The following is a 26,921-nucleotide window of genomic DNA, read 5'->3' as shown; positions in this document are numbered from 1 at the left end:
TTAGTTTTTTGTCCCAATGAATTAATTGCACAGCGTAACCAAGTCAAAGAACATGCCAAAAAGGTAGAGAAAAACTTTCCCTACTAAATAAAAGTGCCCCTACGATCATGTAGGATCCAAAAAATGTCGAAAATAATTGAATTGTGAAACACTGTTTTTTATAATTTTGGAAACACCAATACATTTTGGACCCTCAAAGTATATATTTTGGACCCCCGGCATTTTTTATCGTTTGGCGACAAAGTCCACGACACTGGTTGTATAATATGCTTGCCCATAGTCTAATCAATCGATTGACAATGGAAAACCGAAGAAATTCTATGCTTTTAGTGCAGAAATTTGAAAAACGTTTTTGTTTACATATGAAAAATTTCTGACGGCTTCAACTTCTGTGTGTAACGCGTTGTAACGGTTGCATGGATGAACCGATTAAATTAAATTAATTTCAGATAAAATAAACACATTTTCTATGTACAAACGGTTGATGCAAGTGCGAAATAGTCCTATCTTTCCAAATGGCATGCGAATTGAGTTGGTCTTTCGATTTAAACTGGGAAATTTGCAGGAAAATGGTCCAGGGGGTCCAAAATATATTGGTTACCCTATAGTGATCTAGATGGGCAGACCACAACGAGCTTGGGCAGAACCAAGGATGGATGCGACCATAAACAGGCCTAGGTTAAAAGGTGGCGTGAAGTTGTTGATTTAGCATTATCTATTTGAATGTTAACTATAAATAAATGAAATGTTTCCTTTCCTTCCTAAGGTTAAATGGTTTCTAATGCTTCGTAAGCGAATAACACAACCATATAATTACAGAGCATTTTACAACTGGTGGCGACAGCGGAAGCATAAACAACTAACAAAGGATGAAACTCATCTGCACATGGCATGGGAGCAGGATTACCACCTTCAAGATCCAGGACGATTGGCCTTATTCGACGAGTACCTCGAAATGAGTAAATCAGCATTCAATTTTATCACAATTTTACAATTCATTCAAGCAAAATCAAATTCTAGTCGTCCAATATGGCTTTGTGACCCTGTTTGTGGCCGCCTTTCCGTTGGCTCCTCTGTTTGCATTACTCAACAACATTGCCGAAATTCGGCTGGATGCCTACAAGATGGTTACGCAATCGAGACGACCTCTGGCGGAACGTGTCGAGGATATTGGAGCATGGTACGCGATTCTGAAGATTATTACCTACACCGCTGTTGTGTCAAATGTAAGAATGTCTGGATATTTTTCTTTAATATTTATTATTGAAAATCAAATACTTTTGTAGGCATTTGTGATAGCGTACACCAGTGATTTCATTCCTCGCATGGTTTACAAATATGTTTATTCGCCTCAATTTACTCTACATGGATACATCGAACATTCGCTCTCAGGTAACTATGGGCAAACACCATTCTTGAACCCAGCAATAACATTCCCACGCACGAAAATAGTTTTCAACACGTCCGACTACAAGGACGAATGGGGCACCAAAACCGAATCGGATCCAGACATCTGCCAGTACCGAGGGTACCGCAATGGTCCAACTGATGAGGAGCAGTACGGTTTGAGTCCTCACTATTGGCACGTTTTTGCTGCACGATTGGCGTTTGTGGTGGTGTTCGAGCACATAGTGTTTGTCCTGACGGGAATCATGCAGTTCATTATTCCGGATATCCCCGTGGAGGTGAAGACGCAAATGCAACGTGAACAAATGCTCGCCAAGGAAGCCAAATATCAGCATGGGCTAAAGAAATCGCGCGATACGGATTACGAAGAGATTCTGCAGGCCCTCAGAGCGCAAAGCAACAACAGCAGGCAAGGTGAGGAACCACAACTTGTCCAAGATAATTTTGTATGTATGAAAATTGAACCTTTCTCACCTCATCGAGGGGGTGACATTGAGTCAAAGGAACTACCCAACAAACATTTTTGCTGAATATGAGTTGAACAAATCACTCTCAAGCAAACGTAATTGACTCATTACACAGTTATAAAAGCTCTACATGTTTTTTCCTATTCCTGTGACATAAAATATTGACCATATTCCTAGAAAGTTTGATTCATAACTGAATTATATTGAAAATCGTACCGTAATCCGAGGTCAAATTGATCACTGAGGAGAGTTTGAGCAAGTCGGTACCAAAAAGCTTTTCCTCCCAAGGATGGTGCATGTTTCGCATTCATGTTTTAATCTTACAGGTTCTTTTTGAAATCTTAAGGTGGATTTTCTACATTAGGTAGCATTCATTTATTACGTAACGCTAAAATTTTGACCCCATTTCCCCCGTTCGTAACGATTATTGTATGATTTTTCATCATTTTATTATATGAACCGCAACGCTTGAGCCTAGGTAACGCGAAAAATATTTGTATGGCGAAATGCATCTAACGAATTATTGCTCAAAGTTGGGAACTTTTTTCGAAAAAATATTTGGTACAGTCACCCCACAGTTATAGATAGCACACAGATATGGATCAGAATTGTATTAAAACGGGAATATCTCATCTAATAAAGTTGCAATCACGCAGAACACATTTTACCTACGTGAACCATACATCTGTGCAGCATCGCAATCAATCATAATATGTTTATGCATATTTTTCCGTCCGTAGGAAATAAAATGTTAACCGTATTCCCAGAAGCGTTGATTCATAACTGTGGGGCATTGAATACTATACCGTAATTTCGGGTGAAATTGATCATTTTTTACGTTTTTTCTAGTCTGTTTTCTATAATGTTAACAAAGCAAATCAACTAAATGCAGGAAAACAAGTACGAAGGTGAGCCTCATCGACTTATGTACCGTAAAACGGGGTATCTTTGATAATGCGGGTAACTTTGATAGTGCGGGACCCACCACATACTAAACGACACATCATAATTTCTGTTAATCGGTTAAGCAAAACAAATGCAAAACTGAAGAATATTAGTATGACACTTTATGTAACAGCTATTTTCATATGAATCAAGAGCATTTGAGGCTTTTTATATGGATATTAAAAATTTACACAATTTTAGCATTTTCAAAACGCTTACAAACAATCTGTTATACGATTACTATTTGATGTAGTTTTGAATAGTTAGCTACTTATCTTTGACATCCTAATTATCATAGAACTTGAATACGGTCTCAAATCTCTTAGCGAAAAGTATTTTCACATACTGGGACCATTTTTGTAATCTAAGTCAGAAATTTCCATATAACGTTAAACGCCTAGAGCTATGCAATGCCCTACAAATGTTCGTAATTCATTCAATTTTGTTCGATTCATACTCCATTATCAAAGTTACCCCAAAACAGAAAACCGACTTTCGATTATATGAAAAATTATATATCCATTCAAAATAAATCTTGTTTACAATCTATCAACTGCAATCGATAGCTAGGATGCCAGTACCTGTTTTAAAAATATAAATTATAATTCTTTGAAACAGCATGCATAAATATTCAAGTTTTCTTCGAACAACTATCAAAGTTACCCCGTTTTACGGTACCGAAATTTTCTAACAAATGTCATTTTAGTGTGAACAAATATATCTAAAATAAATCATCAGGGGATCTCATTTCGGGGCGAAATTGATCACTTGTCAATGCCATTATTGTTAGTTTTCAAAACAACTCTACACGATAAATTTGAGCTCCCTGAATCCGAATATGCTTGTCAAATTCTTAACAATGCAATATTTATATAAATAACGAATAGTTAAATTTCAAGAATTGAGTGGAAAACGCCTAAATGTATGCAATTTCCTAAGAAATTCAATGATATCTAACAGAAATTCAATTATTTCAACCATATGAGCTAATTGGTACGAGTTTTGGTGATGATCAAGCATTCTCACAAGCTTTCAGCTTTATAGCATGTTCAAATCCTTGCTTAGAAATAGAAGTTCATAGGTGTTTGTCAATACTTCACCATGCATGATTTTTAAATTTTACATTATTTTCATAGTAATAAACATTCTTTAACGCAAAAATTTTCACAACACACAATTCGACAATAGTTACGACAAACAACGTTCACTTACTGCAGCCTACATTGATATTTGTGCTCCATTACGAATAAATAAAATCGTGTGATACGATGATCAATTTCACCCTTCTGATCAATTACACCCGATTTTACGGTACCACAGTTATGAATCATGGTTACGAATCATGATAAGACGATTCCGAAACAAACGCCAAAACGTTTGCTTTAAGGGGGCAGGATCCGTCATTGATTTCGGAATTTTCAAAAGCGGTTTTTTCGTTCAAAATCAACAAAATTTACATCAAAATGTGTTCACTGTATTCTTTTCTCCAACCGAAACGCAGTGAACACATTTTCATTGAATAATTTTTAGTTTTGAACAGAAAAACTGCTTTTGAAGTTTCGATGATGACGATGATTACGATGACGGAGCGTTGAGCGTTAAATAGCACACCATTCGTTACCTCACAGATAAATTGCTTTTATAGTGTTTTGATCCATAATATGAGTCGATTTGATCCATAATAAGGATCCTCCTCTCCCACTGATCCACATCTGTGGGGTGGACATCGTTTGAAATTTCTTTCGAAATCGACACTTTTTCGTTAATAATCGGGTATTTTGAGGTGTATTCTCAAAAACAACTGTATTCTGCAGCGCCAGGGCGGTTATTTTGATTTGTACAGCTTCACCATGTTTTTTAATCATATTTTGTTCTAAAAAATGACCCTTAGTTGATCCATAACTGTGGGGTAACTGTACCGGTTGTACCTGATGATAATGACTATCAGAAAACTTCTACTGATCAACTGTGAACAGGGGCAAAGTAGGTAATCCATTTCAGCGATTCAAAATAAATGGATGCAGCCTTATTTTGAGGAAAAAAAATCTGGCGGTCACTTTGGTTTTAAGTAGTAAAATGGGTTTTCACCTTGTTTGCACTCAACATGTTGAATTTCGAGGCTAACGTTGAACACAGGTTATGCTTCTTTATCTTCATATTATTATTCATTTTCCTGGCGTTACGTTCTTACTGGATCCTGCTTTTCATCTTAATGATTTATTAAAAAGATTATTAAAAAGGAATATTCTTTTATAATGCTTTTTTGATACACTGTAACCATAATTTACGAGAAAGAAGGGAGGGGGTCTGGCGGTCACTTTGGTTTTAAGTAGTAAAATGGGTTTTCACCTTGTTTGCACTCAACATGTTGAATTTCGAGGCTAACGTTGAACACAGGTTATGCTTCTTTATCTTCATATTATTATTCATTTTCCTGGCGTTACGTTCTTACTGGATCCTGCTTTTCATCTTAATGATTTATTAAAAAGATTATTAAAAAGGAATATTCTTTTATAATGCTTTTTTGATACACTGTAACCATAATTTACGAGAAAGAAGGGAGGGGGTCTGGCGGTCACTTTGGTTTTAAGTAGTAAAATGGGTTTTCACCTTGTTTGCACTCAACATGTTGAATTTCGAGGCTAACGTTGAACACAGGTTATGCTTCTTTATCTTCATATTATTATTCATTTTCCTGGCGTTACGTTCTTACTGGATCCTGCTTTTCATCTTAATGATTTATTAAAAATATTATTAAAACGGAATATTCTTTTATAATGCTTTTTTGATACACTGGAACCATAATTTACGAGAAAGAAGGGAGGGGGTTCGTAAATTGAATCAGTTCGTAAATCAAGGGAGCTTACTTCGTAAAACGAGGTTTTGCCTATTGGAGTCTGCTTGTAAAAAAGTATTTTTTATTATTTTAACAAAATTTCCTTTTTTGACATCACAAGTAGGGTAGGTTTACCAGTTATGGACATAGTGGTTCCCTATTTCGCCATACGGGATTACTGGAATGTTTTCACATTTTGAAAGATTTTTTTGTAATATAGTAGTAATGTTTAAGATATATCTTGATGTTTACACATTCAAAAAGATTTAAAATGTGAAAGTTATCGAAATTTCCCGTATGGCCAAATAGGGAACCACTATGGCCATAACTGGTACACTTTCCCTATAATTGATTTATTTAGTATTTATCAGGCTTAAATTTGTGCAAGTTAAGATCTTCCAAGAATTCTTTGGAGTGTGGGCATTTGATTCTACATGATTAGATGTATCTCACAATATTGAATTCTAGAAGATTTTTATACAGTCGACTCTCCACATCTCGATGTTCTACATCTCGATATCTCTCTCTATGTTGATGATTGCTTTGGTCCCTCAATTCTGCATACGATAAGTGTTGCCACATTTTTTCCGAATCTCATCTGTGTTTTCGGCTGAAAAATCTGTTTTATCTTAAGTCAACCTCCACAAATCTTGGTAAAAATCTGTGCCGCAAAAAATCCAAAATTATAATATTTTAGATCAAAAACAACCTTTGCAAACGTTTTTTTTTTTTGCTGTTCTTGGCATGTCGAAGATTTTTAATTTTAACTTAATGAACAAAAAGTACAGTCACCCCACAGTTATGGATCAGAATTGAATTTAACAGAGAATATCTCATCAAATAGATAATAGATAATAAATTCATAACTGTGGGGCATTGAAAACCATACCACAGTTATGAATCAAAGATAGGACGATTCCAAAACAAACACCAAAACGTATGCTTTCATTAATACACCATTCGTTTAACTCGCGGATCAATTGCGTTTGTAGTGTTCTGATCCATAATATGAGTCGATTTGATTCATAGGGATCCTCCTCATCCACTGATCCACATCTGTGGGATGGACAACGTTTGAAATTTTCATAAAAAACGACACTTTTTCGTAAATAATCGTGGATTTTGAGGTGTATTCTCGTAAACAACAATATTATGCAGTGCCTAGAAGGTAATTTCGGTTTGTACAGCGTCATCATGATTTTCAATCATATTTTGTTCTGGAAAATGACCCTTAGTTGATCCATAACTGTGGGGTGACTGTAAGTTAAAGATGCATAATTGTTTCTAAAAAAAACCGAAATACTTGAGTTTTTTAGAAAAACTGAACAGAATAATGGCATTTCTTCTTTGTATCTTCCAAAACCATGTTCCAGTGAAATATCCTATAATCTTAAAAATATTTTTTTATCTCAAAAATCTGTGATCTGTGATCACAGATATCTATAGGCAAGAACAGGAAAAAATCTATGTAATTACAGATAAATCTGTGTATGTGGCATCGATACGATTTCCCTCTCCACATCTCGATATCCTCCTTATCTCGATATCTCCATATCTCGATGTGTTCCTGTTGATTTTTCGTTACCAATTTTCCCTCCATGTGTCGATATGAACACTATCAAAGGTTACTAGACCAGATTTGAGGGATTCAGAAATAAATGGAAACTCGAAATGAAGTTTGTTTGTTTATTATTTTCTTATTAACGGAGTGATATTCAATCTAGTGTTCATTAAATTAATCTTCTTTATCTCGATCTCTCTCTTTATCTCGATGGTCCCTTCGATATCGAGATGTGGAGAGGCGACTGTATTTTGAAAAAACCGTTTGTATCATCAAGATCCCCGTTTTGGTAACTAAGTGCGTACCGTAAAATGGGGTAACATTGACCAGCGCACAGTGGCACGCCTCCATACAAAGATCGGACAAAACCTCTAATGCGCTCCAAATCGATTGAAACTGCCATATTGAATATTAGATTTTCTTGTGAATTTTGTCCAAATTAAGTTTATTATTCTGTCATATAAAAAGGCTATAATTTCATATGTACAGTCAACTTTCCCTAACTCGGTAATGAAGGGACCATCGAGTTAGGGAGGTATCGAGTTGCAGAACACAAAATCAGTGCAACTGCGATCCTAGGGACCATCGAGAGAGCCACAAAAACAGCTTTTACTATGGTTCTCTAACTCGATATCAAGATACGGAATATCGAGTAAAGGAGAGTTGACTGTGTATGTGGTTGTAATGCAACAATTTGTACATATACCTGAACTAGGGATACAAATTCAACATCTTTATAGTAATTTCGGTTAAACGAGTTATGGAACAAGATGCAGATTTGATTGATGAACCAATTAATTTATAACGAAATATGAAAATGAAATTTTTATTTCGGGGGGCAAATAAGGGCAACCAAACTTATCCTACACCTAAAACTATAAGTCATTAACTGTTTTATAGTGAATTAATCGAAACACTTCACATAAAACGCACAATGTTTTAAAAAATTACTTCAAATTTAGAAAAAAGATTGTAAAAATATTTTTTGAGGCAAATAACAACATTTTTTTTTTAATTCAAAGGCTATAGTCAAATTGAAGGCTAAGGACTATGTTTTTAAATTAAGCATATTAAGCAGTGGCGTCTCGTCCTAAGGTGCACTTGGCACTTGGTGCACTGCACAGTCAAAGATCAAACTAACAAATTAAATACTTCCAACATTCATAATGTGTAGTTGCTTGAAAATGTTGTTTGATTTCTTCACCTGAAGAAATGAACAAACCGTTTGATTCTCCCCCCCCCCCCATGGTCCTGCTTAAAGAAACTATATGCAAAGAAGCGAAATGTTCCAATTGGAATTCCAAGTTTACTGTCAATGTCATTCCAATCGAGCAGGAGACTTGTCAAACACTTTTTCACACAAGCTGAAAACGGCTCACACAAAAGTGTTACCACCCACGAAAATTTTGCTTCTTCTGAAGTAGCATATTTTCTGAATACATGAGTGTCGGTTGCAATTTTCATGCTTTGCATAAATAATGCTCTACTCATTACATTGGTTTTCCATACATTCAGTCAATTTTTCATTCGTAATCCAAACTTGTGAAAAGTCAACACATCAAACCTGTGTATCACTTTTAGCGTGGGAATCAACATTGGCAGTGCTGCGTAATAGATTTGGCATAGTTGCTAGCTGATTTATTTTAAATATGATCAGATTTCGTCTCTTTATAATTTAGACTCTTTAGTCCTGCTCAGCCAGCAAGCGAAAACAGCGAAGCAAACAAGACAAACTGCCATGCGTCATGCGTCTCCATCGTATTGCAGAGAATGTTCATTTCAGCCGTGCACTCTTGCTTGTGCACGAAAATAGCGTGTATGGACACAGCAGGAATGTGCATTTGTATTGACATTTCTAGAGCAACAGTGGCATTGTATAGGTAAAATCTGGTTCACTCGGTTCACTCCAATTTGTGCACCCGAGAGAGTAATTGCCCATGACGCTCGCATTGGTTTGCAAGAATTGAGAAAGCGCGCGCAACTGGCGTCACGACCTCTGCTGTTGGAAGAGAAAGCGTCAACGCCATACATGCTTTGTGTGTATGTATGTTGCATGGAGCTTCCAGGTGTCGCGCGATAGTAGGCGCAATAGAGCTTAGTGACATTTGAACACACGTAGACTAGCATACGCTCGTCATACACAGTTTGTTTTTGTTTTCCTCAAAGAAACTTGCACACACGCTTTCCAGACTCATCAAAATGCATATGGAAATATTACCCAATTTGAAAAATTTACACCCGGTTTCTGGGTGTTTTTCGAGATTGAGTGCATATTGTTTTCCTCTAAGGTTCACAACTACATCTACACTAGGGCACCCATACCATTGGGAGTGATAACCACTATATTGATTGGAACCAATACTAGATGTTATAAACATATTGGCCAAATTGATTATGTTTTATCGTATTAAATACACAAAATTCATGTGGCTTTGAATTGATTTATAAACTATGTGTGAATATAGTTTTTCTTGCTCAACAGACCGACAACTGATAAATTGCGGTGGGCGTAAAGTGGGTTTCAGCGTTCAACAGTCAGTCATCATTTCACTTGAAAGCTTCGATGTATCCACAAAAGTATACAAAGAGATGTACCAGCGCTGGACATCGTCAAAACGCTAAGATATCGTGATACAATTGACAAGCAGTAAATAATAAGAATTATTATATAGAATAACAACGTTAGGAATAATGGAGATTCGGAATTTCGCGAAAGCCACGAAATCTACGGAATTTATCCTTCATCGTGAAACTTGGAAAATAACGCGTAAGTAGTTGAATTCTGAAGGTTTATATGATAATCTCAGAAAAGTTCAGATTTTTGCTCATAAGAATGGTTTATTTAAATTTGATAATATGATATTAAACTTATTATGTCAGTTCGCAAAATACGAAAAATGATTGAAATTTATGCATATAAAGGTCATTTTTACTGTAAATATACATTTTTATGTCAAATATTTTCAAACTATGGGACCGCGATTAATACGCAAAATTTTTCTTTCATCGCATTGGTATCAGCGAAAATTTGAGAATTTTTTTTTTCCCTAAACATTGTATATTGGAATCATCCAAAATACTTAAAACTTACAACTAGTGATTGAAACGAAGAAAACAAACAAAAAATACGTCCAATAAGCAACAAATATAACAGCTTCCAGACACTTCAAGATTGCATACAGTATTGGAAATTACATATTAAGGTGTTAATTATAAGAAATTACATTTTAAGCTGAAATACATTTCAAAAAATCTATTGAAAAATTCTTTTTCATAATTCAAAATAAACGGTTTGTGCGAGTCAGTGCACAGGTAATCAAATTCCTCACGGGACGCCTCTGATATTAAGTACAAATTGGTTGTGATCTCGTTGAGATACAGCTGTTTGAGGTATGGTAGATGAACCATTAGTGAATGAATTCAATGCATGACTGATGATTCTCTTTCCTATGTTTAGAGCTAATCAAATTTGAGGTTTTTTTCAACTTTTTGAAGCAATGGTTTCCATGGTCATGGACCGATGCATGAGTTTGATATTTGACCTTTGAGCGGTTCCGTGTTATTTACGTGACCATAGCAACGAGTGAATTCGGCACCGCTCAAACGTCAAATTGTGTGAACTCGTGCATTGGTCCATAGATGATATCACATATCCACCAACAACGGTGTTTACTAAATATGTCATCGCTGAAAACGATCCCTTTGTCGAAATTGTCAACAGTATTTTCAATTCAGAAAAATAGACGCATTATTATGAAGAACGTAGAATATTCTTAGGAAATTATCTACCTTTAGGTGTATTCCGCTGTTCAAGGTGTTTTCAATTTTGAAATAACTTAAAAAGTAAATTAACTCGTTGCAGAACTCAATTTTTACAGCACTCGTCGTAGTTATCTTACCCGACAAGCCTCGTAGGATAAATTAACGACTCGTACTTTCAAAATCATCATTCTGCAACTTGTTCCGTAAACTAATATCTACTTACCAAGAGTAGATATTGAATTTTTAACAATTTTTAGCTACCTGTTTGTAGATGGTGCTACATTTCTGGAAGCTCTTCTTATCAGTTTTGCACAAATTGCATTATATCTGAGTGATTTCGTTGTATTGATGTGTGCGTTTGAAACGCAAATATCAAATGCGGAAATACCAAACGCGGTGAGATTTTCCACAAGAAATGCGATGTCAAAGATAAGTTTTTCTATCTAGGTCAGCGGTGATTTATGTCGTTTTTCTTTATTTGCACCGCCTGCACCGTTTTCCCACCGGTGTAGCAAAAGTTGCACCCAAACCGTTCTTTTATTCCGCAGGTAGCACACCGTTTCTACACCCGATTGCCACCGGTGCAGAAAATCCTACACCCTGATCGAGCTGGGTGTAGCAGGTAATGCACTCTTTTTACCAATACATATATGGTTCTTAACTGTCAGTGGCGTTCTTGTTTTGGTCCTTTTGGCAGATTTTGTTGTTTTCGGTAACGAACAAGCAAGATCTTCATTTGCGCTCATTTTCGACTGCGTGGATAAAATTGATTTGTTTCGGAATTGTTTTTTTTTTTATTCAGTAAAAGAAGAAATATTCTAAGCATTTATTAATGCTACAATAAATACAGGCTTATAAGAATAATAAAGGATACTGAGTATGTTTCATCATTAGTAGCTTTTACGGCTTATATTAAAAAAGGAATTCTCTCAGATGTTTGAATTGCATGTATACCAGTAATTACTATATTGAAAACACTTGAGTTCAGTCAAATTTTCCGAAATTAGCTCATGGATGCATATTTTTAAAAATATTGACGAGTGATCGATATTGATTTTCCATTAGAATTCTATTCTAATGCAATGATTGATTTCCGTTGCTTTCTTCGCCTTATTACAAAAAAAGATTCACCTTTTGCATCGTGAGCTAGAAATATTGCGGAAGTATGAGTTTTGGCGAAATTATTAGCCCGAAAGATTGGATGAAATTAAACAAGTTCTTACAGTATTGAAATATGAAAATTCTGAATTTTAAACATATATCATTCAATTACGAAACATGTATCATGGTATCAATTCTCAGGAAAAATAAATTAATGTACATATACCAAACATTTATTTAAACATTTTATATTCAGCCAGTGCTGTAAACACCATTAACAAACTATACAAAACACGAACGAATCTAATGGTTCCGAATCCCTTACAGCAAATTAAGACTAACAGAAACAGCTGTTCTATCTGTTTGAAGAATGACATTTTGTTTTGATTGACGCCTTCATTAATACTATCATACGCTGTCAAAATATTGCACCGAAACCGTTCTATTTTCCGGTGTCAATTGTTACACTCGCGCGGTGCACCGTCGGGAATAATCGAAAACGACATTAGATAATCGTTGCTAGAAGTCCTTCGATTGATTTGTGTTACCGCATTTGGAGGACATTTGGTCAAGATTTGCACCTCAAATGCAAACAGCAATACGAAATTTGTGCAGGGTCATAAAGTACGCACAAAAAAATCTAAAAAAAAATTTATCATTGCCGATACTATAAATGGTCAGATTATCACTTATTTTATTGAAATTATAAACTTAAGTATATGAACTGTGAATAGAAACTAACAATCCTTTTTTTTGCTGTGGTCGATTTTTGAAAGGGTCAAAACCTGGGAGGGAGGCACCGATACTACACACGAAATATAAGACAACGTTATTTTGAACTGCAAGATAACTCCAGTATGCCAACAACAATCAAGGCAGGCTTCGAGAAAATCGGTAGTTTCCTTTTGTTGTGCACCTTCGATCTTTCCTGACAAACATGAAAAAAGGGCCACAGTTTTCTATACACTAAATATTAATTTTCATTGGGAAAAGTAGAACGATGCGTTTTTCAATGCTTTATGTTCAATCAGATTAAATGGTGCTCACGTGACATTACTTGCATTATGTGCATGAATTGATTTTTATTCTATTTTTATCACTTTTGAAGAAATACGAAAATGTGTTTTAATCAGTTACGCGCTTTTTTCATGTTAGTCCAATGTTTGAGATCTGGGCTCACAGTGACAGTTCGTGACAGCGGAATCTCGGCTCACTATGACGTACAGAAATTTTGTATTGGTTTCTCCCTCCCAGGTCAAAACCAAGTCCGTGTATATCCAATAAAACTTGTAAACACCTAAAATTTGGGTTGCCTATCCAAAAGTATAGATATTTGACATATAAGTAAATTTGATATGAAATAATTTTATTCATACTGAAAATACCTGAAAATATCTGAATTGAATAATCGAATGTTATTCACACTTAACTATTCACTATTTTCTATTTTTTTCAGGAATACGCGGAAGCTGGGCACGACGATTGAGCCGCCTGAGTGACGGACTGGATGCCCACGTGGAAGTTTCGAACCGTCCGCGACAATCGCTGGAATCAACCGTCTGGGAAGTGACATAACAATAATGAACATTCAGTAGATGCAAATATATCGTTTATTAAATTATTGTACATTATCCATATGTGAAATAAACATTCCGATCGCGGCCATTTTTTTCGTAACTAATTGTTTATACGATTCTTCTGACTTTGTCTCGAACAACGTGGCTTTGTTCTGAAAACGGCCGGATCAAGGACATTGTACGGTGGATTTTCATTAACGCAAACAATGTTTTTCAGCCTACGATTTTCATTTTTCTCCAGTAAATGAGGAGCGAGTAGCAAAAATAACTGTTCAGTCCAGGAAGGCAACCCACAGCTCGAAAAGCACAGCTCCCAGTATGGCAAACCAAGATGGGCTATGCTCATCCGCAAATACTCGGTGAAAGTATCCGCCAAGAATTGCCACTTGAATGTACCCATCTCCAAGAGGAATATTTTCGGATTTGAGGATTCCGGAGTTTCGTAGACCAGACAAACTTTCGCTAGGTCAGTAATGGTGCTCAGTTCGAATATTTTACTTCTGGAGTTTAGGTTCAGGTGATTGAGATATCCCGAAGTAGAATCGATGTAATTAGACTGACGAATGATTGGTGGAATCGTCACGGCAGTGTTCGGGCTGGAACTAAGGATGGTATCAATATTGTCACGAACAAGAGTTATCTGAATCAAATGAGGAAAATGGATATGTCCCACACGGCGGATGTCATTTGCTGAAAGAATGAAATTTATATTAAAAAAATACCAACATTCTATCGTTTAAAAAGCCTTACGAGAGTACTGATAGCTCCAGTAGAAATTAAATCCATCGGTAGACAAATAGAATCGTTTCATGTCATCTGGAAGGTAAATGTTGTGCCTTGATTCCCAAGCAGTAACTTGGGCCTTCTCACATGGTAAACGCTTCTCACAAGTTACATTGGTAATACGAGGTATGCAATCTGCAAATTTCTGTGGATAATAAACAAATTAAATGAGGGATACCTAAGCAACACTCACTTAAAACCTTTGCCAAGCCCAGAGAAAGACTTTCGTAGAACATGTCATCCAGATCCACCACATTTTTAATAGTGGTCATTTGACTTTGCCCAATTTTATAAAAGTTAATATTCAAAATGAAATGGTTCTTTCTGCGATTCTCAATATAATATGTATTGATCAATTCCCGTCCGGCTCGTTTTATCATATTTCGGTTACCATGGACAGCTTAAACATTAATTTTGGACTTGCGCTTTGCATCCTATAGCGAAGTTTGCACTTCAACAGAAAAGTAATCGCCAATCTCGATGCGTGGGAAATTTCTTGCAAGAAATGCTCAAGAAAAGCATTTTTCTTTGATCGCAGTATGCAGTTGAAAAGAAATGTCAATTCAAATGGAGCTCACTGTAGGAAATTTCTTGAGCATTCCTTGGGCAGAAATTTTTACTTTTCTTGAGCGGAACAGCATACTTAGCTTATGGAGTAAACATTGAGAGTGAATGTGAAAAATACATATTAAAATGCATTGGGTCACAAGTATATTCTGCTTTTGAATTTAACATAGATAGTAGTTACAGTCAAACATCCATGAGTCGATATTGAAGGGACCATCGACTCATGGTAATATCGAGTCATGGAACAGCTATTCTTTGCAAAGCTGTTTGAAGGGACCATCATAGTAACCATGATTTCATGTTTTTAGTATGGTTCCATGAGTCGATATCGAGTAATGGAACATCGACTCATGGAGGGATGACTGTATTAATAAACCGCAATACAGGGTCGAATTGCTCACTGGGGCAAATTCGAACGATTCAGAATAAAGTTACAATTCCTTTTAGGATACTGTTTCGAAATAGGTGTATACAGGGGTTAAATGATTGAAAAAGGTGAAATTTAGTCTACTTTCAAATATTGTGTATTCCGTTCACCACTAAACTGCGAAGTGCGGTCTCATAAAAGCGAAAGTGCGGGATTGCATTGAATTCTGTTGGTGTCTGCAGAGCACTTATTTTTTGATTTGCGAAAAATATGTAAGTCCCCCGTAGACACCTAACCGATTTGATGCAATTGCGCACTTTTATTAGCGTTTCCGCAATACGTACTTTTGAAAATTTGATGAAATGGTATACCCCCGAAATTAGAGCTAGGTTGGAGCAAAAGTTCGACCTTAGTTTTATAGTCGATATTTTCATAAAAACGATAACAGCAAAATAATTATAAATACCACACAGAGATTCGGATTGGATTTGGACTGGATTTGAAATGAAACTAACCTCACATATCCTGGTTTTCCAACCTCAAACTAGTGCTTCTACCAGCCGGATCTCCATTTTTATGAAAGTAGTGCAATAATATAAAAAACAAACGTATGTAGAACATAGAAAATGGATATTCCTACCTTTTCCCCTAACTGTTTCACTGTGAACCGTCTTATATCAGGAAAATAAAACATTTTCCCCCACAGCGGCATGTGATGAATGCGTGAAAAATCAAATTTCTCATCATCTGACTAGTTGCGCTACCAAAGTATAGATGGCTAACAGTATGTTGCGTTTTGCGATTGGAAGCGTATCGACCATGGAACTGAATCGGATTGATACAATGATGCTCAATATCATTTCCCTACATGCACTCAATACGCTAACATGAAAAGAGAACTAGCAGCTGAGCGAATGTTGATCCAATCCAGCGTAAGCCTAAAACATGATTTAGCAAAAAGAACAAAATACAGTTTTGTGTACCTCGTTCTCTTTTTGTTATTTGAGCGTATTCAATACACCCGATTCTGTTTTTGCACGGATTTTTTTTACACGGCCGTGCAAAAAAAGTTTTCATACAAATTTTTTTGCCAAAACTTTTTTACACGGTTTTTGAAATTTTGAATTGAAATAGTTATTTCAATTTCCAAATCCAATCCAAATCCAATCCAAATCCAATCCAAATCCAATCCAAATCCAATCCAAATCCAATCCAATCCAATCCAATCCAAATCCAATCCAAATCCAATCCAAATCCAATCCAAATCCAATCCAAATCCAATCCAAATCCAATCCAAATCCAATCCAAATCCAATCCAAATCCAATCCAAATCCAATCCAAATCCAATCCAAATCCAATCCAAATCCAATCCAAATCCAATCCAAATCCAATCCAAATCCAATCCAAATCCAATCCAAATCCAATCCAATCCAAATCCAATCCAAATCCAATCCAAATCCAATCCAAATCCAATCCAAATCCAATCCAAATCCAATCCAAATCCAATCCAAATCCAATCCAAATCCAATCCAAATCCAATCCAAATCCAATCCAAATCCAATCCAAATCCAATCCAAATCCAATCCAAATCCAATCCAAATCCAATCCAAATCCAATCCAAATCCAATCCAAATCCAATCCAAATCCAATCCAAATCCAATCCAAATCCAATCCAAATCCAATCCAAATCCAATCCAAATCCAATCCAATCCAAATCCAATCCAAATCCAATCCAAATCCAATCCAAATCCAATCCAAATCCAATCCAAATCCAATCCAAATCCAATCCAAATCCAATCCAAATCCAATCCAAATCCAATCCAAATCCAATCCAAATCCAATCCAAATCCAATCCAAATCCAATCCAAATCCAATCCAAATCCAATCCAAATCCAATCCAAATCCAATTCAAATCCAATCCAAATCCAATCCAAATCCAATCCAATCCAAATCCAATCCAAATCCTATCGCCTGAGCGATTTTTGCGCTTGAATAAAACACGCTTCGGGACATTCTCCGCTGCCCTTAAAAATACCATTGGGTAGATAAATGAATAATTCTCTACCATTGGATCTCATTCAATTTCATACATAAGTGAAGTAAGCGGTGAAAATAAATATTATGTTCCGAATGTTTTGAAACCATGAATGAGTTTGACATTGCTCTCGTCAACCATCATTATGACGACAGCAGCACACCCCACCGGACGAATTGTCGTATTGGGAGCGAATCATTCACCGAAGAGCGGAGAAGCTGTATGTATTTGTTTGGCATTGTTTTCCTACAACACAATCGACGGCGCCGTCATCGTCATCATTTCCCACCACTATTTCTGCTATTTCTTGTTTGCGCCGACGGCTGGTGCCGAGTGCAACAGTCCAGGGATGCCAGGTGATTTTTTCCAATGTCTTCCAATTGCATGGAAAAATGTCTTCCAATGTCTTCCACTTAAATCATTTCAATTATCATGGTAACTTTATAAAGTTAATAAATTTTCGGGTTAAGGCCCAAGTAAAAATGGAATAAATGTAAAAACTGAAAAAATCTGTTTTCTGCTTTAAAATTCCCAATTCTTAAAAAATAAACAACATAAAACTGCTTCTTCAGTTGTGATACAATTTCAATTAAGCCTGGTTAGTAAGAAAAATAGGCTCTCCTTTATCATGTTTGACATGACTGTTGAGGAATTTCTTCAAAGAAATCCTTCACAGCAAATTCTTCTTGAATATCATTTTAGAACCATTCTTGTCAGGCAATAGCTGACCTGTGCAAGGTTTTATTTTCAACCAGATTTCAATTTAAACGGAAGTCCCCTTGGTTATGAATAATACTTCTTGAGAATTCATTAAAAGTTCAACCAGCAACTAGTCTAAGAATACCTTCACAGATTGCTACATGAACCCCTACATTTATTTGTTCACGAAATTCTCCAGTTGTGTTTCATGAAATGTATATAAAGGAATATGGAAGGATTCTTCTAAGATAATATGAATGTATTCCTCTAAGCATTGCAAAAAGAATAAATTTAATGAACAATTCAATTAATAAAATTTCTAGCAGAATACTTAATTTTCTATATTGCAAGCCAATCATCGAGAAACTTTTTGTTCTTCGTCCAAGAATTTCTTCAAATGTTTAATCATGGATTTCTGCAACAATTTATCCTGGAATTTCACAAAGAATGTTTCCAGGAATTCCTCCAGAAATTTTTATACAGATTTTTCAAACACGCCCACCTTTTTCTGCAGAAATCTCCAGAAATTCTAGCAAAAATATAATAATTTTTCATGGTTTTCATCAGGCTCTTAAGCAAATTTCTCAATCAGTTTTGCAATAAGTAGTCCATGTACGACTCTATGAATTCTTCTCGCGATCTTAAAAATTTCGTTAAAAGTTTTCAAACAAGTTACCCCAGTATTCCTTATAGCATTCTTTAAAAACTATGTGCACTATTAACTTCAGGGGTTCTTCCCTGAATTTCCTGCCATGGATTCCACCATGGATTGTGTTCGCTAGAGATTTCTCTGAAGGTTCCTGATGAGAAGCATTCAGGGATTTGTCCACACATAATATATGAAATACCTCTGAAAATTCTTTTAGTTTTTTTTACACTTTAATCGTTGCGCTGTTGTATTTTGTACAACACTGTTGAAAAAAACTTCGCTTTTTTCGGATGAACTGCCAATAAATCTCCGGTGGAGCTCCCGATGAACTTTGGAAGAATTGCTGGAAAAACTCTTAAGAAATTCCAAGATCAATTGTGGAGGAATTCCCTAAGAAACTGTGGAGGATTTTCGGAGGAACTCTGGAGTAAGTCCGGGTGGAAGACTGAAGGAATATCCAGAGAAAATCCAGAGGAATTCCTGGAGGAACCCCGGAAGAATTTCTGGAGAAACTACAAAAAAATTACCGGAGGAATTTTTGAATGGAAGGAATCCGTAAGGACTCCAGATGAAACTCTGAAGGAATTCTAAGATAAACTCGTAAGAAATTCCTGGACGAATTTTGAGAATTTTTGGAGAAACTCTGGATGATTTCCCGAGGAAATCTAGGGGAATACTCGGAGTAATTCTAGAAGAATTCATAGTGGAACTCCGGAGGATTATTACTGGTGGATTACTTGAGAAACTCCGATTAAATTCATGGAGGAACTATGGCGAAAATCCGAAGGTATTCCCGGTAGAGCTCTAAAGAAATTTCCGGAGAAGCTCCTAGTGGAGCTTAAAGGAGTTCCCGATTGAGCCGTCCAGAAATTGCTCGGGAGATTTTTTCCAAGAATTCCCCCGGAGATTTCCCCCAAGAACTCCTCCGGAATTTTCTCCAGTAATTTCTCATGTGATTTCCAATAGCAATTCCTCCGTGGATTTCGTCCAGAATTTGCACAAGGAATTCCTAAGAGGATTTCAGATAGCAATTTCAGCGGGGATTTGGTTCAAGATTTTCTCTGGGGATTTCGTCCAGAAATTCATTAAAGAATTCCTCTGTGGATTTTCTACAGAAATTCTTTCGGGATTTCCCAGGGAATTTTTAGGAGATTTTCTCCAGGAATTTAAACCAGGAATTTCTCCGATTATTTTCTCCGGAGTTTCCTTCTGAGATTTCAAGGGTTCCTCCGGCGATATCCATAGGAGCTCCTCCGGAAATTTTCTTCAGGAATTCCTCAGGGGATTTTCAATAGCTATTACTCTAGGGATTTTGTGCAGAAATTCTTCCGGGAATTTCCTTCAAGAATTTCTCTGGGGATTTCCTCTAAAAGCTCTTCCGAGTATTTCCTCCTGAAACTCCTCCTTGGATTTTCTCCAGGGATTCTTCTGGGGATTTTGCCCAGAATTTTTTTTCAGGGATTTCGCCAAGGAATTCTTCTTCAGAAACTTTTCTGGCAATTTAGTCAAGGTATTTCTCCGGAGATGAAAATCTCCGGAAAATTTTCTTCAGGAACTCCAGAAGTATTGGAATTGGAATTGGATATTCCCGAAGAAATCCTTGATATCGCCGGAGAAAATCCTGGAGCAAATCTCCAAAGAACTTCCTGGAGGAAATCTTTTGAAAAATTCTCTGAGAAAATCGCCGAAAAAATTTCTGGAGAAAATCCCCGGAGGAGTTCAATAATGAATTGCTGGATGAAATACCCATAGGAAATTCCTGGTGCAAGTCCTCAGAGATATTCCTGGAAGAAATTTTATGATAAATTCTCTAAAAAAGTCTCCAAAGGAATTTCTGGAGAAAATCCTCTTAAGAACATCTTAATGAATTTCTAGGCGAAATTCCTAGAGGAATTCCTGGACGAAATCCACTGAGGAAATCCCCGTAGCAGTTCTTGGATAAATCATCGAAGAAATTTATGGAAAAAATTCCCGAAAGAATTTTTTGAACAAATTTCCGGAAAAATCCCCAAGGAAATTCCTAGACCACAACTCCGGAAAAAATCCTGGTACAAATTTCCAGAGAAATTTCTGAAGGAAATTCTAAAAGGGATTCCTGGAGGAAAACCCCGGTAGAATTTCTGGACGATATCCATGGAGTAAAATTTCCGAAGGAAATGCATACCCGAAGAGATTCCTGGAGCAAATCCCCAGAGAAATTCCTGCAGCAAATCCCGGAGAAATACCCTGATGATTCCTAGAGGTGTCCTGTATGAGTTGCTGATGGATTCTCCGAAGGAACAGCCGGAATAATTGCCGGAGGAATCGCTGGAAGAGGAATGAATATTGTTTAAAACAGCTTCGATGGAATATTGTTCCTGTTTTCACTTACCTCAAACACAGAGAACAGACGTTCATCTTTGATCGCCAGCGTGTGTGAAGCTTTTTACCGGACATTTCAAAGTATGTCGTTATGCTCCTGTTACGCGGCGCTGTCATCAGAATATAGGAGCTTCAATTTTGCCGCTTTTTACACTTTGGCGCTAGTGTCACCATCAAAAATTGCCACTTGTCGCTAGCGTTGCTTTGTGTGCCAATGTATGTTGACGTTCACTAGTGCCATCGTGTGGTCGAAACGAGCTTGTATGTCGCGCTGTCTGCGTTGGCGGCGCTGATGATTCACTCTAACCTTTACACATGATTTTAATGGAATTTTGTTCGAGCCTCTATGCTATAACTGAAAAAAAAATGACCGAAGTGAATGTCCAATGTAACAATTGTTGAAACAGAACGACCTATGTGATTTATCCTATGTACATATTTTTGGTCAAAACGTCCTATATGATGTTTTTATAGATTTCAGTGTAATTTCCAAATAAATTGACAAAATTGCATTTCTTACGTTGAACTCTATTACACTGCTTCCCTCTACAAGCAACACAGTGGGCAAAAATTGTTTCATTTTGATACAGTTTCAAAATATATTTTCATAACCTTCAAGCTCGATTTACTCGAAATGTGTGAATCGTTAGATAGGCCGTTTTGAAAAGTTACGAGATTTCATATATTATATTTTTCATTAGGTTAATATTTTAATCATTTGTCGTATTTTTTCTATCTATTTAAAATATATTTCAATCATTTGTATGTTAAACGTGCTCTTTTTGCTTTTCAAAATAATCCTATATCAGAAGGCTGATTCAAAATTCTCTAAATTCTCAAATTTCTAAACGTAATTGTATAATTGTATTGAGCACGTATGATTGTATCCAACATGTTTTTATATATACTGCTTCGCGACTAAAAATGGGTGAACCAACGTGCAAAGTTCGATTTTTGACCAACTTCGCCGCGTCGCAGCTCGATTCTCAATAGTGCGCATAATGCACACGGCGGAGGGCATAGATGCGCTCTATAGCGAAGCGACTCGCGACGCGGCGAAGTTGGTCAAAAATCGAATTTCGCACGTTGGTTTACCCATTTTTAGTCGCGAAGCAGTATATTAGTAAGCTAGTGACTAATTCGCCAAGGGCAAAATGCCACTCAAAAAGAGATAAATAATAATAAATAAATATTATTATTAGCTAGTTGAACTTTGCAATACATTATGAATACAACGCAATTTTGAGATATTTTGACCATTTTTCGAAAATTTGGCTATGGTGTGACTTCTAAGGCTTATTTGTTGCTGAACAATGTGTTTAGTAATCGTTATTTTGGACTTCTTCGGATGATATATCTATGTTGTATTAGGATTTTATAAAATACCTATTCACCCAGTCAACATTTTGGTTGGTATAACTTTTTTTATATATCATTCAATATGAATCAATTCAATCGTATAGAATGCACGAAAAGGCTATATACCTACCAAAGTAGAGGCCATATGCATACTTGGCACGACTTTTTCAGACTTTCTGCGACCAGAAATACGATGCCTCAAAATTTGAATGAAAATAAAAAAAAAAGTTTCCGTCAAGCCTCGAACACGGGACCGCTGGATTAGGAAGTGGACACCTTACCACTGCACCACCAAGGGTTGCGTAATGCATGATCGATTATTTGTAAATATTAATGCATATTTCATGTACAGCGACACTTGCTTTGTTGTTCTTTGAGGCTCATCGTCAGCAGATACGGTGCAGAACCACTTGGGCACTTCAATGATTCACTTTGGCATGGGTTTTTTTTTCGGCCGAATTGTCTGAAACTTTGCAATAAGAAGCATATCAGTACATCGCATATTGTGACCAAATATGAGCTACGTATCTTAAAAAAAAAACCACTGCCGAAGTGAATCAAAAGTGCCAAAAATAGGATTCGGCTCCCTACCAAGTTTGAGTGACAATTTTTGATAATTTATTGCGATTTCATGTGATGCTTTCTGGATTGATATATGATCTGTCAGTTTATACAACTTAACGTGATTCTATGTTGCACTACTTACGACATGTTTTGCTGTCAACACAGATTGTCGTTAATGAATCGTATTGAGGATTTAAATACAACTTGTGTTGACAATGATAATGCTTAATTTGGCATCTTGTGCGATTCTGATTCTTGGCGTACGAATATGTGATTTTGGATGCACATTCTTATACGATACGTGGTTCACTGGGCAGCTTTTAATCATGTTCATGTTAAGCATGGAAACAACTGAAGTGCGAAGCAACCAAAACGTTAGTTCGTCTCCTGTACATCTGTTTACTCAATTATATTGGTGGAATATTGGCTTTTTAATAGAAGGAAAAATAACTTGTTCAACTCATTAGTAAAACAATCTTGACAAGTCGACAGAGATTGTTTGGAAAAGTTTAATAAGTGTTGATTCTACTATTATTCATTCCAATGAAAAATGTTGAACATTGACTTAAATTTGGATCTTAATAGCATCTTTTCAGCTCTTTGTAGTGCATTTTTTTCAACTGTCACCGTTATTCAACAATAATTAAATATGTATGTTTATTCGTGACTCTGGACTGTAAGTTGGGTAACCACTTTCATGTAATTATTGTTAAATTATTATTTATACTTCGAATATCATATATGGTATTCCATCAAAATCAATTATCATCAAAATTAATGGGAATTATTTTTTTCCGATATCAATAACGTCGCAGATGATAATCACTACATTTGGAAAATTTAAATTAGGGGAAAAGCACTAATTGAAAAACTAAAAAAATCTGTGCCAATTTTCTGATTTTCGTACAAAGTAGGCCAAAAACGTATGAATGGGTCGAAAATTAGTGCTGGGTCGAAAATTGGTGCTTTTCCCCTACTTATGATCATTTTAATCCAATGTGATTCGAACTTTACCCTCGTTGATCCATAGTCACCTACATGTCTTAGACTTGATTTGAAAAACATTTGAAACATTTGAAAATAACATAAAAAAGACATAATATGTTTTGCTTGAATAAAAGCATACTCAAATACTGTTGTTCGCATTGTTTTTTTAAGTTTTACTAATCATGCTGGTCAATATTTTAAGTATGAGACACTGAAAATTTTGTACAATTTATTGTTAATCAAATGTTCAATATTCTACTAAAATTATGGCTACAACCTATAGAAGCTTTTAATCAGTCAATTGTTAAACTTCTTATGTGTTGTAGAACAAAAGCTACTTTAAAAGCATTTTCGGAGGTTTATTCCGCTCTTACTCAAAACACAAACTTCAAGTGGAATAACAGCTTCTTTATAAGCGGAAATTAATTTTATTCAATTAATGATTCAATTAAAAATTTGTTCAGCAATGGTTGCTGCTATGCAGCTTGTGTTAATGGCCGGTACGCTGATCATAAGTACTGTGCAAAAGGATAGGACAAGAAACGGCCAAGGAATGATTCCGCTACCGAAATTACTTGAGCTGTACGCAGCTGAGAAGTAGAGCTGATTTCATAACGTCGGTAACGCCTGCCGTACAAATCAAAGGGAGCTGTCACTTTTCCGAACGGAAAAATGTGCCGCTCAATTATTCCGAAAGTAAAAGTGACATTTCGCTCATACTGAATCAGCTGTCAAAATTACTTGGGTAAAAAGGAGAAATTTTAGGGTAGAAGCACTAGATTTCGCCCCCCTAAACCATGTAATTGCAGGAATAATTAATTTGTGACTCTGTTAACCAATATCAAGTAATGTTATTGGGTTTATTCAACTATTCATCTATTATTTTACGATGATCAAGGTGCAGAGTTATCCAAAGTAAAGTTTTACTATTGAAAAAAGTACAATTTTTGGATTGATGGTGTGCTTTAATTTTCGTCCCCCCAAATTCAATCTTCGCCCCACCCATGCTCTAATCTTCGCTCCCATTAATTGAAGTACAGGTTTTCGATAGTTAAATCAAGTACTTAATATTTTTCTCACTTTTCATCTTCACTGGTACTTATCCTGCCTATTTCCACTATGTCTTCTTCTTTTTGACATTACGTCCATACTGGGACAGAGCCTGATTCTCAGGTTAATTTTCAAAGAATACTTCAACAGTTATGAACTAAATCGTTTATTTACATTAGACTGGCCCTTAAACAAAAAAGTTGTAAAATTCAACGGGGCACCCCCTAGATATGTGCCTTAGGGTAAGAAAAAAGCTCTCTCAAAATTTCAACTCATTTGGTTGCTCCCCCAGCTGGCGCATTCAATTCAAAGTTTGTATGGAATATTCGTCTCAAATATATTGAAAATTGACCCTATGTCACTGTTTCGTCTCGTACACTAGTAAATCGCGTTCAATTGAGCCCAGAATGACAAATTCACTAGTTGATACGCTAATGAAGATAGTTGCCGAAGGTTGTATCTGGATTTAAGCTCATTTTCATTAAGCTTTCAGTTGTTGAAAGTTAGGCTTAGATCAGCACTACCGTACAATCACACATGTGCATGCACCTTGTGCCGCAGCTCGCCCAGCGTCATAGGTGGCTATGATGCGCTTAGTGGTTACCACCCAGCTAAGATGAAGGAATACTAAGCAATATTGCAAATCTACTTCAGATAGTTAAAACACCAACTTTATCAATTTTAATCATCATACAACCTTCTACAATATTGTTTGCTATAGTATCAAGTAGTGTTTTTGACATTCTGGGTTCAATTGAACGCGATCAACAATTTTCATGAACCAAACAGGAGATGATGTGCTGTTTCCTATATGTTGGAGCTGAAAATCCCATATTAACTTCAATTCAATTGCGCCAGCTCATGGAACGACCAAATGAGCTGAAACTTTCAGGAACTCTTCCTCTAACCCTAAAGAATAATCCTGGAAGGTGCCCCGTGGAATTATACAACTTTATTTTTCTCCCATACAGTCTTCTAAGATCATCTTTCTACTCTGAGATTCAAACAAGCATGCTTTGAATTAATCTCAATTAGCAGGATCGTTTTGAACCCTGATTTTATCCGATCTCAGTGGACGGGATTGGTTCTGGGATTCAATCTCAGGATGGAATCTTCATGTATGAGTTGTCATTCTCTTTCAACAGATAGGTGTGTGAAAAGTTTGTTTTGTCGTCTTTTATATAACTAATATTGTTTCATTTTAGGTTTTTTAAGAAGAAAAATATACATAGACTCCATACTCTCCAGCAACTCCGCTTTCATTGGGATAGGAACATAACATATAATCCGTGATTATTCCTTCTGATGAACGACCGCTTTAGAAAAAAGATTAAATGTTGCACCTTTAACTATGTGATCGAACTGTCCAGCAGCAATATTCGTGTTTCCAACAAATTATAATAAAGTGTTTTGCATGGGAATTCGATCCTATAAAAATGGCAAACGTTCTTGAACTTTAGCACTTGATACGAGAAATTTGATATAAATGGATTTTAACTCTCGTTCTCCCATCGTGCTTTTTTTGCTGAAAATAAATTTCAAATAGTTCATAGAAGAAGAAGAAAGTAAAAGTAAAGCGAATTTTGAATGGTCTCAAATTTGAATACTATAGACATAAAGCACTTTATCAAACCCGAATCCACTTCGTTAAACATTCGCACACTAACAGCTGTAAATAAGGGAAAAATATTGGCATAAAACTATAAAGATCATATGAAGAGAAATACATACTTGGTCAAACTGGTCATGAGCGTTTGTTGTGTCCTGTCAAAGATAATTGTTCACTAATGTTCGATAAATTATCAAGGTTAACTCGATTCATTTTAATAATACTCATCAATCTA

General features: G+C 36.0%; 2 protein-coding genes across 4 annotated transcripts in view; one reads left to right on the top strand and one right to left on the bottom strand.

Moving 5' to 3' along the window:
* The window catches only part of LOC5569542 (anoctamin-4), a 44,882-nt gene extending 31,126 nt beyond the window's left edge, over positions 1-13,756 (top strand). The window contains exons 9-13 of one of the 2 annotated variants that reach the window (XM_021848739.1): positions 820-959; positions 1,021-1,226; positions 1,287-1,392; positions 1,453-1,821; positions 13,536-13,756. In XM_021848739.1, the coding sequence (XP_021704431.1) occupies positions 820-959; positions 1,021-1,226; positions 1,287-1,392; positions 1,453-1,821; positions 13,536-13,654 (940 nt within the window). In that variant the 3' untranslated portion in view covers positions 13,655-13,756. The remainder of the gene's footprint in view (positions 1-819; positions 960-1,020; positions 1,227-1,286; positions 1,393-1,452; positions 1,822-13,535) is intronic. The other variant, XM_001652805.2, reaches the window with a different exon arrangement.
* On the bottom strand, positions 13,672-14,913 carry LOC5569543 (tubulin polyglutamylase complex subunit 2). 2 transcript variants are annotated; one of them, XM_001652804.2, is made up of 3 exons: positions 14,633-14,913; positions 14,407-14,574; positions 13,672-14,346 (listed from the first exon to the last, which is right to left on the bottom strand). In XM_001652804.2, exons 1-3 carry the CDS (start codon positions 14,817-14,819, stop codon positions 13,757-13,759), a joined length of 945 nt encoding a protein of 314 aa, XP_001652854.2. In that variant the 5' UTR covers positions 14,820-14,913; the 3' UTR covers positions 13,672-13,756. The 2 variants fall into 2 exon arrangements, with proteins under 2 accessions (XP_001652854.2, XP_021704432.1); XM_021848740.1 differs by having other exon boundaries at positions 14,407-14,584; positions 14,640-14,911.
* Between the last annotated feature and the right edge of the window lie 12,008 nt (positions 14,914-26,921).

Source organism: Aedes aegypti, chromosome 3 (assembly GCF_002204515.2).
Source record: "Aedes aegypti strain LVP_AGWG chromosome 3, AaegL5.0 Primary Assembly, whole genome shotgun sequence".
Lineage (NCBI taxonomy): Eukaryota > Metazoa > Arthropoda > Insecta > Diptera > Culicidae > Aedes > Aedes aegypti.
This window is presented reverse-complemented; position numbering and strand designations above follow the sequence as displayed.